This window comes from Salvelinus alpinus, chromosome 5 (assembly GCF_045679555.1).
Source record: "Salvelinus alpinus chromosome 5, SLU_Salpinus.1, whole genome shotgun sequence".
NCBI lineage: Eukaryota > Metazoa > Chordata > Actinopteri > Salmoniformes > Salmonidae > Salvelinus > Salvelinus alpinus.
The window spans coordinates 96705011-96716354 of record NC_092090.1 but is presented as its reverse complement, the minus strand read 5'-3'; the positions used below and the strand labels follow the sequence as shown (position 1 = coordinate 96716354).

Below are 11344 nucleotides of genomic sequence, written 5' to 3'. Positions count from 1 at the left end.
ATGTATCGTATGTAGAGGCTGTAAAACAGATTGGTGGAATTGCAGTGTGGACTGATGGAGCTTCCATGGCTGCTCCTGTAGTAAGAGGACCTACTGTCAGACTGATGGAGCTTCCATGGCTGCTCCTGTAGTAAGTGGACCTACTGTCAGACTGATGGAGCTTCCATGGCTGCTCCTGTAGTAAGTGAACCTACTGTCAGACTGATGGAGCTTCCATGGCTGCTCCTGTAGTAAGTGGACCTACTGTCAGACTGATGGAGCCTCCATGGCTGCTCCTGTAGTAAGAGAACCTACTGTCAGACTGATGGAGCTTCCATGGCTGCTCCTGTAGTAAGTGAACCTACTGTCAGACTGATGGAGCTTCCATGGCTGCTCCTGTAGTAAGTGAACCTACTGTCAGACTGATGGAGCTTCCATGGCTGCTCCTGTAGTAAGTGGACCTACTGTCAGACTGATGGAGCTTCCATGGCTGCTCCTGTAGTAAGAGAACCTACTGTCAGACTGATGGAGCCTCCATGGCTGCTCCTGTAGTAAGAGAACCTACTGTCAGACTGATGGAGCTTCCATGGCTGCTCCTGTTGTAAGAGAACCTACAGTCGGGCTGGTGTTACTTAAAAAAAAAAAATCTCCCCAATTTCATGGTTTGCAATTGGTAGTTACAGTCTTGTCTCATCGCTGCAACTCACATACGGACTTGGGAGAGGTGAAGGTCGAGGGCCGTGCATCCTCCGAAACACAACCCATCCACGCCTCACTGCTTCTTGACACAATGCCCACTTAACCCAGAAGCCAGCCGCACCAATGTGTCGGAGGAAACACCGTACACCTGGCTACAGTGTCAGAGCGTGCACTGCGCCCGGCCCGCCACAGGAGTCACGAGCGCGCGATGGGACAAGGAAAGGGGGGGGGGGGGGGTGGTAGAAGTTAGTAGGGATTTATTTGGTTTTCATTTTATTTTCATGATTATACAGAATTGGGCATATCATGATTGATAGTACTTTCTAGCACAGTAGGTGACGTGATGCACTTAAACGATTGTTTGCGGACCGCCATGACATCATAGAAGAAGAAGAAGAAGAAGAAGAAGAAGAGAGAAGAAACCTCATCAGCCCCTCGAAAGTGAGGCAGCTTGCATTTCTGAATGCAAATCTCTCATAAAAGCTAAATATGGTCAGCATTGCTGTGTGCTGCTGGTTATAACATGGTAATAAAGAAGAGAGAGAAAAGAGGGACCAGTTTAATGTTTTAAGTGGGATGCTGGTTATAACATGGTAATAAAGAAGAGAGAGAAAAGAGGGACCAGTTTAATGTTTTAAGTGGGATGCTGGTTATAACATGGTAATAAAGAAGAGAGAGAAAAGAGGGACCAGTTTAATGTTTTAGTGGGATGCTGGTTATAACATGGTAATAAAGAAGAGAGAGAAAAGAGGGACCAGTTTAATGTTTTAAGTGGGATGCTGGTTATAACATGGTAATAAAGAAGACAGAGAAAAGAGGGACCAGTTTAATGTTTTAGTGGGATGCTGGTTATAACATGGTAATAAAGAAGAGAGAGAAAAGAGGGACCAGTTTAATGTTTTAAGTGGGATGCTGGTTATAACATGGTAATAAAGAAGAGAGAGGAAAGAGGGACCAGTTTAATGTTTTAGTGGGATGCTGCAGTTTTGCACATTGTTATTTATTTTTCTTTGATATGGTGCAATATTCTATTATTATGTTGTTCAGATTGTATTCGTTTTGAATTGTTACATTTATATGCACTTTGTTTATATACATTAAAAGTTATACTTTAAATGCAAATGTTTAATAGCATGGGTGTGGTAGAATGCATTTTTAAATACATTGTAGTTAAGGTAGAGTATGATTTCATTTAATAATTGAATTAGAATTGTTTTCACATCAATCATAGTCAAACTATCGCAAACTGTTTGACTTGGAAAAATACAAAACATATTTTTATTAAAGAGCAGTTTGGGAGCCAAAAAGAGCCGGACTGCCCACAAAAACAGCCACCTAAATCATATGTCTGACTTTCTGATTTGTAAATTTACTGCAGTTCCCAACATTGACCAGCAGGTGGCAATGATACTCTCTTCTCAGACAGTAAATGACCACCAGTCAGCTACATTTATTTTGTTATGAGGGGATGGAAAAGCATTGATACTATTTGTCATGGAAGCAATTTCACTCATTTACTCATGTGAATGTGTCCAAAGAGATAAGAGAAGCTAATATTGATAGGCACTGTTAAATCTTTACATCTCAGGATAATATGACTATAATTAAAGAACATCACTACCATCTGCTGGCTGGATCGGTCTTCTGATTTGAACCCTATACCACACTGCTAACCTTATGCCTAACCTTAAACCTAAATTAAGATCAGAAATGTACTTTTTTGTTTTCATGACATGTTACGATAGGCCTATAGACAATTTAGACTTTGTGACTGGGTTTTCTAATAACCAGAGAGGCTGGGGGGAGGAGTTTACTCCAAGTGCCTGTGTAAATGTGAAAGTGAAAGTTGTGTCTCAGTATAGGCCTGAGGTGTAGATTGTTCTGTAAAACGTGTAGATATGCACATATAGTGACTATTAGAGTGGTTATGGATTTAAATCAACTATTTTGAATGTGAAGTGGAGGACGTGAAGACCAGTAAAGGTAAGAGGAGATCTCAGTATATTTCACTTTCCAAACTAGACACAACAGTCCTGTTTTAAAACAATGAGGACTGGAGAAAGAGGAAGTGATGTTTGTATCTGTGTGATTGAGCAAAAGAGAGAATTTGATGAATGGTAATGATGTAAATATGAATGTTTTCTCTTTTTATTGCAGTTAAAATGGCAGAGTCCAGACTTCATAGTAAGTCACCATGCTATAATTAATGATGAACTTTTCTTTCATGTATCTGAGAGAACAGAACTAAACCAACTATTGAAAATGAAATGTGTTTGTGGTTTTATTTGTCTTTATGTGTAAATGTGTGTCTGGATGAAATGTGTTTGTAACATGAGTGGCAGGTGGACTAGTGGTTAGAGCGTTGGGTCAGTAACCGAAAGGTTGCTAAATCGAATCTCTGAGCTGACAAGGTAAAAATCTGTTGTTCTGCCCCTGAACAAGGCAGTAAACTCATTGTTCCTAGGCTGTCATTGTAAATAAGAATTTGTTCTGAACTGACTTGCCAGAATAAATAATATGTTTATCCAAAGTAATTAGGATTAAGTGTCTTGCTCAAGGGCATATAAACAAATTTTTTCCTAGTTGCCTCAGGGATTCAAACCAGCAACGTTTGTGATGCTCTTAAGTTCTAGGCTACCTGCCATACATGTCTGACTAATGGGAAAATACAGAGCCTTTAATTTATTCTAATTTTATAATTTATTTTAGATATGCCTGTATCTGTACTTGATTGTATATATTGAGGGTATTATCATGTGGGTGTTGGGGTTAGGGCATGGGGGTAACAGGGCTGGGGTGTGTGGGTCATTGAGTTTAGGTGTCTGGGTAAGTGGACTGAGGTATATAGATATTGAAGTTGAGGAATAGGGATAAATATCTGTTCATGTTATTATAGACAGAGCACTCTGTCACAATTGTGACCAAGAATAAAACATACTTTTAAATAAATAAATAATACAAATGGATGAGATGTTAGGCTTACTAGTGACATAAGATTAGCATAGTGGCATGTCTGGGAAAGATGTGGGAACAAATGGGATAATATCATTCTAGATTGTAGCATCACATTCTTCTATGACATATATACTTTCCTTCAAATGAATCTGCCTGTCTGGGATTGTGGGGGTTGTATTTTAGAATTGACATGGTCCTGGTTGTTGTATGTCTATTGTAGTTTTTAATTCAGCTGTGTTTATAAATGTACTGAGAGGATTTGTGTTCCTGACACAGATGATGTCATTAAACATGAAATGTTCTCTCTTTCTGAACAGATCAGTTTAAACTCACCTCAGAAGACTATGTGTGGGCTGATTTTGGTGAAGAGGTCACCCTCCCCTGTCACCTCTCACCTGACACCAGTGCTGTTGCCACGACGATCAGGTGGTTTAAAGAGACAGAGTGTATTTACCTGTATAAGAATGGCCAGGTGACAGAGACTAGTGGCTATGAGGGCAGAGTGAGTCTGATCACCCAGGAGCTGGAGAGAGGCAACGTGTCTCTGAGGCTGAGAGACTTCAGGAGGTCAGATAGAGGAGTCTACATATGTCAGGTCATCCATGGAGAACAGAAGGAGGAGGCTGCAGTGGGTTTAAGGGTCAGAGGAGGTAAGTGTTCTAGAAGTCCAGTAATGTTTCTAAACACCGAAACAACAACAATAACAACCAGTCTCTTTCCCTGTACAGAACACTTGTACTTTCTCATGTAGGTAGGAGTTCATAGTAGGAGTTACAGATGAATAGACTAGATTCATTCTGAATATCAACTAGTTACAATGCATATTACCATCACTCTGAGCTCTGAGCTGGTCCTAAAGCATTAGAACCATTCCAACATTACTGTCACGTCCCTTGATTGTCATTAGTAATGAATGTGATGAACACTCACACCCCTCTGATGTATATCACATCACTATGGTATTTGAGAGGATAATGTGACAGATGGTGATTTGAAGGTAATGATAATAACTAATACATCTGTTTTACATGATCATTATTCATGACTCTCCATCTTGGATAATGGATGATCAGTACGGGGTGAGTAATTACTTATTTGTCTGTTTTGTTTATTGACAACCAATAACACAAGACAAAGAACAGACCAGAGTGTTAATCTGATACTATAAAAACTACAGGCCTTGTGAACAGCATAGTGTGTCTTCTTCAAGGCTACAAATTAAATCAGTTTCTTTACATTTATCAATACTCTCCCCAAATGTACTCAAGGTAGGTTGGATTATGATGTATAGATGTTCTTCAAATTATCCAGAATTTTCATATCATAGATCTCCCACAATATATCTGCCATAGAGGTCAATATTTCACATAGTCCTCCAACAATATACAGTTGAAGTCAGAAGTTTACATACACTTATGTTGGAGTCATTAAAACTTGTTTGTCAACCACTCCACAAATGTTTTGTTAACAAACTATATTTTTGGCAAGTCAGTTAGGACATCTACTTTGTGCATGATTCAAGTAATGTTTCCAACAATTGTTTACAGACAGATTATTTCACTTGTAATTCACTGTATCACAATTCCAGTGGGTCAGAAGTTAACATACACTAAGTTGACTGTGCCTTTAAATAGCTTGGAAAATTCAAGAAACCGATGTCATGGCTTTAGAAGCTTCTGATAGGCTAATTGACATCATTTGAGTCAATTGGAGGTGTACCTGTGGATGGATTTCAAGGCCTACTGTCAAACTCAGTGCCTCTTTGCTTGACATCATGGGAAAATGAAAAGAAATCAGCCAAGACCTCAGAGAAAAAATTGTAGACCTCCACAAGTCTGGTTCATCCTTGGGAGCAATTTCCAAACTCCTGAAGGTACCACGTTCATCTGTACAAACAATAGTACGCAAGTATAAACACCATGGGACCACGCAGCCGTCATACCGCTCAGGAAGGAGACGCTTTCTGTCTCCTAGAGATGAACGTACTTTGGTGTGAAAAGTGCAAATCAATCCTAGAACAACAGCAAAGGACCTTGTGAAGATGCTGGAGGAAAGAGGTACAAAAGTATCTATATCCACAGTAAAACGAGTCCTATATCGACATAACCTGAAAGGCCACTTAGCAAGGAAGAAGCCAGTGCTCCAAAACCGCCATTGAAAACCAGACTACGGTTTGCAACTGCACATGGGGACAAAGATCGTACTTTTTGGAGAAATATCCTCTGGTCTGATGAAACAAAAATAGAACTGTTTAGCCTTGATGACCATCGTTATGTTTGGAGGAAAAAGGGGGAGGCTTGCAAGCCGAAGAACATCAACCCCAAACGTGAAGCATTGGGGGTGGCAGCATCATGTTGTGGGGGTGCTTTGCTGCTGGAGGGACTGGTGCACTCACAAAATAGATGGCATCATGAGGTAGGAAAATTATGTGGATATATTGAACATCTCAAGACATCAGTCAGGAAGTTAAAGCTTGGTCGCAAACGGGTCTTCCAAATGGACAACGACCCCAAACATACTTCCAAAGTTGTGGCAAAATGGCTTAAGGACAACAAAGTCAAGGTATTGGAGTGGCCATCACAAAGCCCTGACCTCAAACCTACAGAATATGTGTGGGCAGAACTGAAAAAGCGAGTGCTAACAAGGAGGCCTACAAACCTGACTCAGTTACACCAGCTCTGTCAGGAGGAATGGGCCAAAATTCACCAAACTTATTGTGGGAAGCTTGTGGAAGGCTACCCGAAATGTTTGACCCAAGTTAAACAATTTAAAGGCAATGCACACAAATAATAATTGAGTGTATGTAAACTTCTGACACACTGACATCCTAACTGACCTAAAACAGGGAATGTTTTACCAGGATTAAATGTCATGGATTGTGAAAAACTGAGTTTAAATGTATTTGGCTAAGGTGAATGAAAACTTCCGACTTCAACTGTATCTGCCATAGAGGTCAACATTGCACTCCAAAATGAAATTAGAATCAGCTTGAATTTATCTTGATGTCTTATTATGAAGCATTCAGTCATTCTCAGACTGGTCACATAGTAGTGCTGCTTACATCCCTTTCCCTAGATGTACATTAGTAATGAATGTGATGAACAGTCATTCCAATATGATGTATGGTATTTCATTAAATTATGTAATGAGACTGAAATTCAATAAACAATAATAACTAATGCATTCTGTTTTACATGATCATTATTCATGACTCTCCATCTTGGATAATGGATGATCAGAACCAGGTGAGTAATTACTTATTTGTCTGTTTTGTTTATTGACAACCAATAACACAAGACAAAGAACAGACCAGAGTGTTAATCTGATACTATAAAAACTACAGGCCTTGTGAACAGCAGTGTGTCTTCTTCAAGACTACAAATTAAATCAGTTTCTTTACATTTATCAATACTCTCCCCAAATGTTCTCAAGGTAGGTTCGATTAAGATGTATAGATGTTCTTCAAATTATCCAGAATGTACATACCATAGATCTCCCACAATATGTCTGCTATAGAGCTCAACATTTCAGAGGGGTTGAGTTAAACGCTGAAGACACATTTCAGTTGAATACATTCAGTTGGACAACTGACTAGGTATCTCCCTTTCCTTTCCCTTCCCCTTTACATAGTTCTCCCACAATATATCTGCCATAGAGGTCAATATTTCACATAGTCCTCCCACAATATATCTGCCATAGAGGTCAACATTTCACACTCCAAAATGAACATGGAATCATCTTGAATTCAGTTTGATGTCCAAGTATGAATCATTCTGTGATGTTTAGACTGTTCCAATAGTAGCACTGCTTACATCCCTTTCCCTAGATGTACAGTCGTGGCCAAAAGTTTTGAGAATGACACAAATATTCATTTCCACAAAGTTTGCTGCTTCAGTGTCTTTAGATATTTTTGTCAGATGTTACTATGGAATACTGAAGTATAATTACAAGCATTTCATAAGTGTCAAAGGCTTTTATTCACAATTACATGACGTTGATGCAAAGAGTCAATATTTGCAGTGTTGACCCTTCTTTTTCAAGACAAATAACTTCTTGGCCACATCCTGACTGATGGCAGCCCATTCTTGCATAATCAATGCTTGGAGTTTGTCAGAATTTGTGGATTTTTGTTTGTGCACCCGCCTCTTGAGGATTGACCACAAGGTCTCAATTGGATTAAAGTCTGGGGAGTTTCCTGGAAAACTGTTCCTGGATGGTTGGGAGAAGTTGCTCTCGGAGGATGTGTTGGTACCATTCTTTATTCATGGCTGTGTTCTTATACAAAATGGTGAATGAGCCCACTCCCTTGGCTGAGAAGCAACCCCACACATGAATGGTCTCAGGATGCTTTACTGTTGGCATGACACAGGTCTGATGGTAGCGCTCACCTTGTCTTCTCCTGACAAACTTTTTTCCGGATGCCCAAAACAATCGGAAAGGGAATTCATCACAGAAAATGACTTTACCCCAGTCCTCAGCAGTCCAATCCTTGTACCTTTTGCAGAATATCAGTCTGTCCCTGATGTTTTTCCTGGAGAGAAGTGGCATCTTTGCTGCCCTTCTTGACACCAGGCCATCCTCCAAAAGTCTTCGCATCACTGTGCGTGCAGATGCACTCACACCTGCCTGCTGCCATTCCTGAGCAAGCTCTGTACTGGTGGTGCCCCGATCCCGCAGCTGAATCAACTTCAGGAGACGGTCCTGGCGCTTGCTGGACATTCTTGGGGGCCCTGAAGCCTTCTTCAAAACAATTGAACGGCTCTCCTTGAAGTTCTTGATGCTCCGATAAATGGTTGATTTAGGTGCAATCTTACTGGCAGCAATATGCTTGCCTGTGAAGCCCTTTTTGTGCAAAGCAATGATGACGGCACGTGTTTCCTTGCAGGTAACCATGGTTGACAGAGGAAGAACAATGATTCCAAGCACCACCCTCTTTTTGAAGCTTCCAGTCTGTTATTTGAACTCAATCAGCATGACAGAGTGATCTCCAGCCTTGTCCTCGTCAAAACACTCACACCTGTGTTAACGAGAGATTCACTGACATGATGTCAGCTGGTCCTTTTGTGCTAGGGCTGAAATGCAGTGGAAATATTTTTGGGGGATTCAGTTCATTTGCATGGCAAAGACTTTTGGCCACGACTGTACATTAGTAATGAATGTGATGAACAGTCATATCAATATGATATATGGTATTTGGTTGAATAATGTAATGCCAACTGAAATTAGATTGAATGTAGCTGTAATAACTCACACATAGTGTTATATGATATCAATATTCATTCTTCTCCATCTTGAAAATGGATGATCAGAAGCAATACCATAAAGCTCCCACAATATATCTGCCATATAGCTCAACATTTCACCCACAACAATTAGGCCTTGTGAACAGCAGTGTGTCTTCTTCAAGTCTACAAATTAAATCAGTTTCTTTACATTTATCAAAACTCTCCCCAAATGTTCTCAAGGTAGGTTGGATTATGATGTCAGATGTTCTTCAAATTCTACTGAATGTATATTCCATAGAACCCTGCCTCCTGACACAATATCCTGTATCTGCCATGGAGCCCAATGCTGGTTATCACTAACAATGAACATATTCATTTGATCAGAGATAAGCCAATAACAAAACAACGTTATTTATGATGTTAACCAGATCTCATTGGTGGCCACAGTTCCTACATGAGGGAGGCTTGAGTGACAGGAGAAATCTGATTGGTCCTGTTTGTTCTGTATATAGTGATGTAGTCTAACACACAGAGCTCACCTTTCTGTTTTACACCATAGCCTCAGGATCAGAGTATTTACAACGTGAGACCCAGGAGGACAAGCTGAAGAGGGAGGCATCAGCTGGTGAGCTTGGTAAGTATGAGAGAGTCTGGAGGAGAGAGGATTGAATCAGGGAACTTGAGTGATGTCATTCAGTGTTTCAGACTAATTCATTTGTAAAGTATCAAATAGTCAATAGACCAGTTGATGATTGGTTCAGCTCAGATAACTGTTGACTGGAGGAAATAATTACTAATAATTGTACCACCTCCATCAAATGATAATGTCTTTATAGGCAAACTATTGAATGAATTAATACATTACTTATTCAAACAATGCAAGAACGCGCCAATAGGATCTCGCTAGCTCGTTCCTGGCCCTGCCCACCTCCTTCCTTGTTCCGCCCACTATGACTCATTTGTTCACATTGGAAACGACACGCCGTGTTCTATGGAACGCCGTTTTGGTCTTTGCGTGTCAAAAAGATACACTTCAATAAGCTTCTTGACCAATCAGGACCTGAATATGACTCCACGTCACATAATAATTTAACACGTTCAAATAATGTTCTTTGACGTGTATCTTTTTGACACGCAACGACACAAACGGCCTTCCATAGTGCACCTCAATACATGTCAGACATGCTTTTTGTCACGCCCTGTCACGATCGTCTTGAGTGGAAGAAGTGGACCAAGGCGCAGCGTGTGAAAAATACATTCTCTTTTATTTGAGAATAAAGAAAAACACGAAACTAATACTATTATAAACCTAAACAAAACAACAAACGATCGTGAAGCTATAAACGTAAGTGCACACACAAGCTACAAACGTACAACATAGACAATTACCCACAAAACCCAAATGACTATGGCTGCCTTAAATATGGCTCTCAATCAGAGACAATAAACCACAGCTGCCTCTAATTGAGAACCAATCTAGGCAGCCATAGACATACAAACACCTAGACAAACCAAAACACATACATTCCATGTCACACCCTGACCTAACTAAAATAATAATGAAAACAAAGATAACTAAGGCCAGGGTATGACAGTACCCCCCCCCCCAAAGGTGCGGACTCCGACCGCACAACCTGACATTGAAGGGGAGGGTCCGGGGTGGGCCTTATTATGGCGGCGGCTCGGGTGCGGGACGTGGCCCCCACTCCACCATTGTCAATACCCGCTTTGGTGGCTCTGGTAGATCCTGGCTGCCTGGCGGCTTTGGAAGATCCTGGCTGGCTGGCGACTCTGGCTGCTCATGGCTGGCTGGCGACTCTGGCTGCTCATGGCTGGCTGGCGGCTCTGGCTGCTCATGGCTGGCTGGCGGCTCTGGCTGCTCATGGCTGGCTGGCGGCTCTGGCTGCTCATGGCTGGCGGACGGCTCTGGCTGCTCATGGCTGGCGGACGGCTCTCGCTGCTCATGGCTGGCGGACGGCTCGGGCTGATCCTGTCTGGCGGACGGCTCGGGCTGATCCTGTCTGGCGGACGGCTCGGGCTGATCCTGTCTGGCGGACGGCTCTGGCTGATCCTGTCTTGCGAACGGCTCCGGCTGATCCTGTCTGGCGGACGGCTCCGGCTGATCCTGTCTGGCGGACGGCTCTGGCTGATCCTGTCTGGCGGACGGCTCTGGCTGATCTTGTCTGGCGGACGGCTCTTGCTGATCCTGTCTGGCGGACGGCTCTGGCTGCTCATGGCAGGCGGACGGCTCTGGCTGATCCTGTCTGGCGGACGGCTCTGGCTGATCCTGTCTGGCGGACGGCTCGGGCTGATCCTGTCTGGCCGACGGCTCGGGCTGATCCTGTCTGGCCGACGGCTCGGGCTGATCCTGTCTGGCCGACGGCTCGGGCTGATCCTGTCTGGCCGACGGCTCGGGCTGATCCTGTCTGGCCGACGGCTCGGGCTGATCCTGTCTGGCCGACGGCTCTGGCTGATCCTGTCTGGCG

At 42.3% G+C, this 11344-nt stretch overlaps 1 protein-coding gene across 2 annotated transcripts; it reads left to right on the top strand.

The window, feature by feature from the left end:
• Positions 1–1102: 1102 nt before the first annotated feature.
• Positions 1103–10611, top strand: LOC139577307 (butyrophilin subfamily 1 member A1-like). Of its 2 annotated transcripts, none has more exons than XM_071404316.1 (4): positions 1103–2661; positions 2836–2862; positions 3951–4283; positions 9391–10611. In XM_071404316.1, the coding sequence occupies exons 2-4, from the start codon at positions 2841–2843 to the stop codon at positions 9525–9527; spliced, it is 492 nt and encodes a 163-aa protein (XP_071260417.1). In that variant the 5' UTR covers positions 1103–2661; positions 2836–2840; the 3' UTR covers positions 9528–10611. The 2 variants fall into 2 exon arrangements, with proteins under 2 accessions (XP_071260417.1, XP_071260418.1); XM_071404317.1 differs by having other exon boundaries at positions 1104–2661; positions 9418–10610.
• The last annotated feature ends 733 nt before the right edge of the window (positions 10612–11344 follow it).

Coding starts and splice junctions, on each gene's coding strand:
- LOC139577307 (XM_071404316.1), top strand. CDS start 2,841: ATGGCAGAGTCCAGACTTCATA. Junction 2,863..3,950: donor GGCAGAGTCCAGACTTCATA/GTAAGTCACCAT, acceptor CTTTCTGAACAG/ATCAGTTTAAACTCACCTCA. Junction 4,284..9,390: donor GGGTTTAAGGGTCAGAGGAG/GTAAGTGTTCTA, acceptor TCTAACACACAG/AGCTCACCTTTCTGTTTTAC.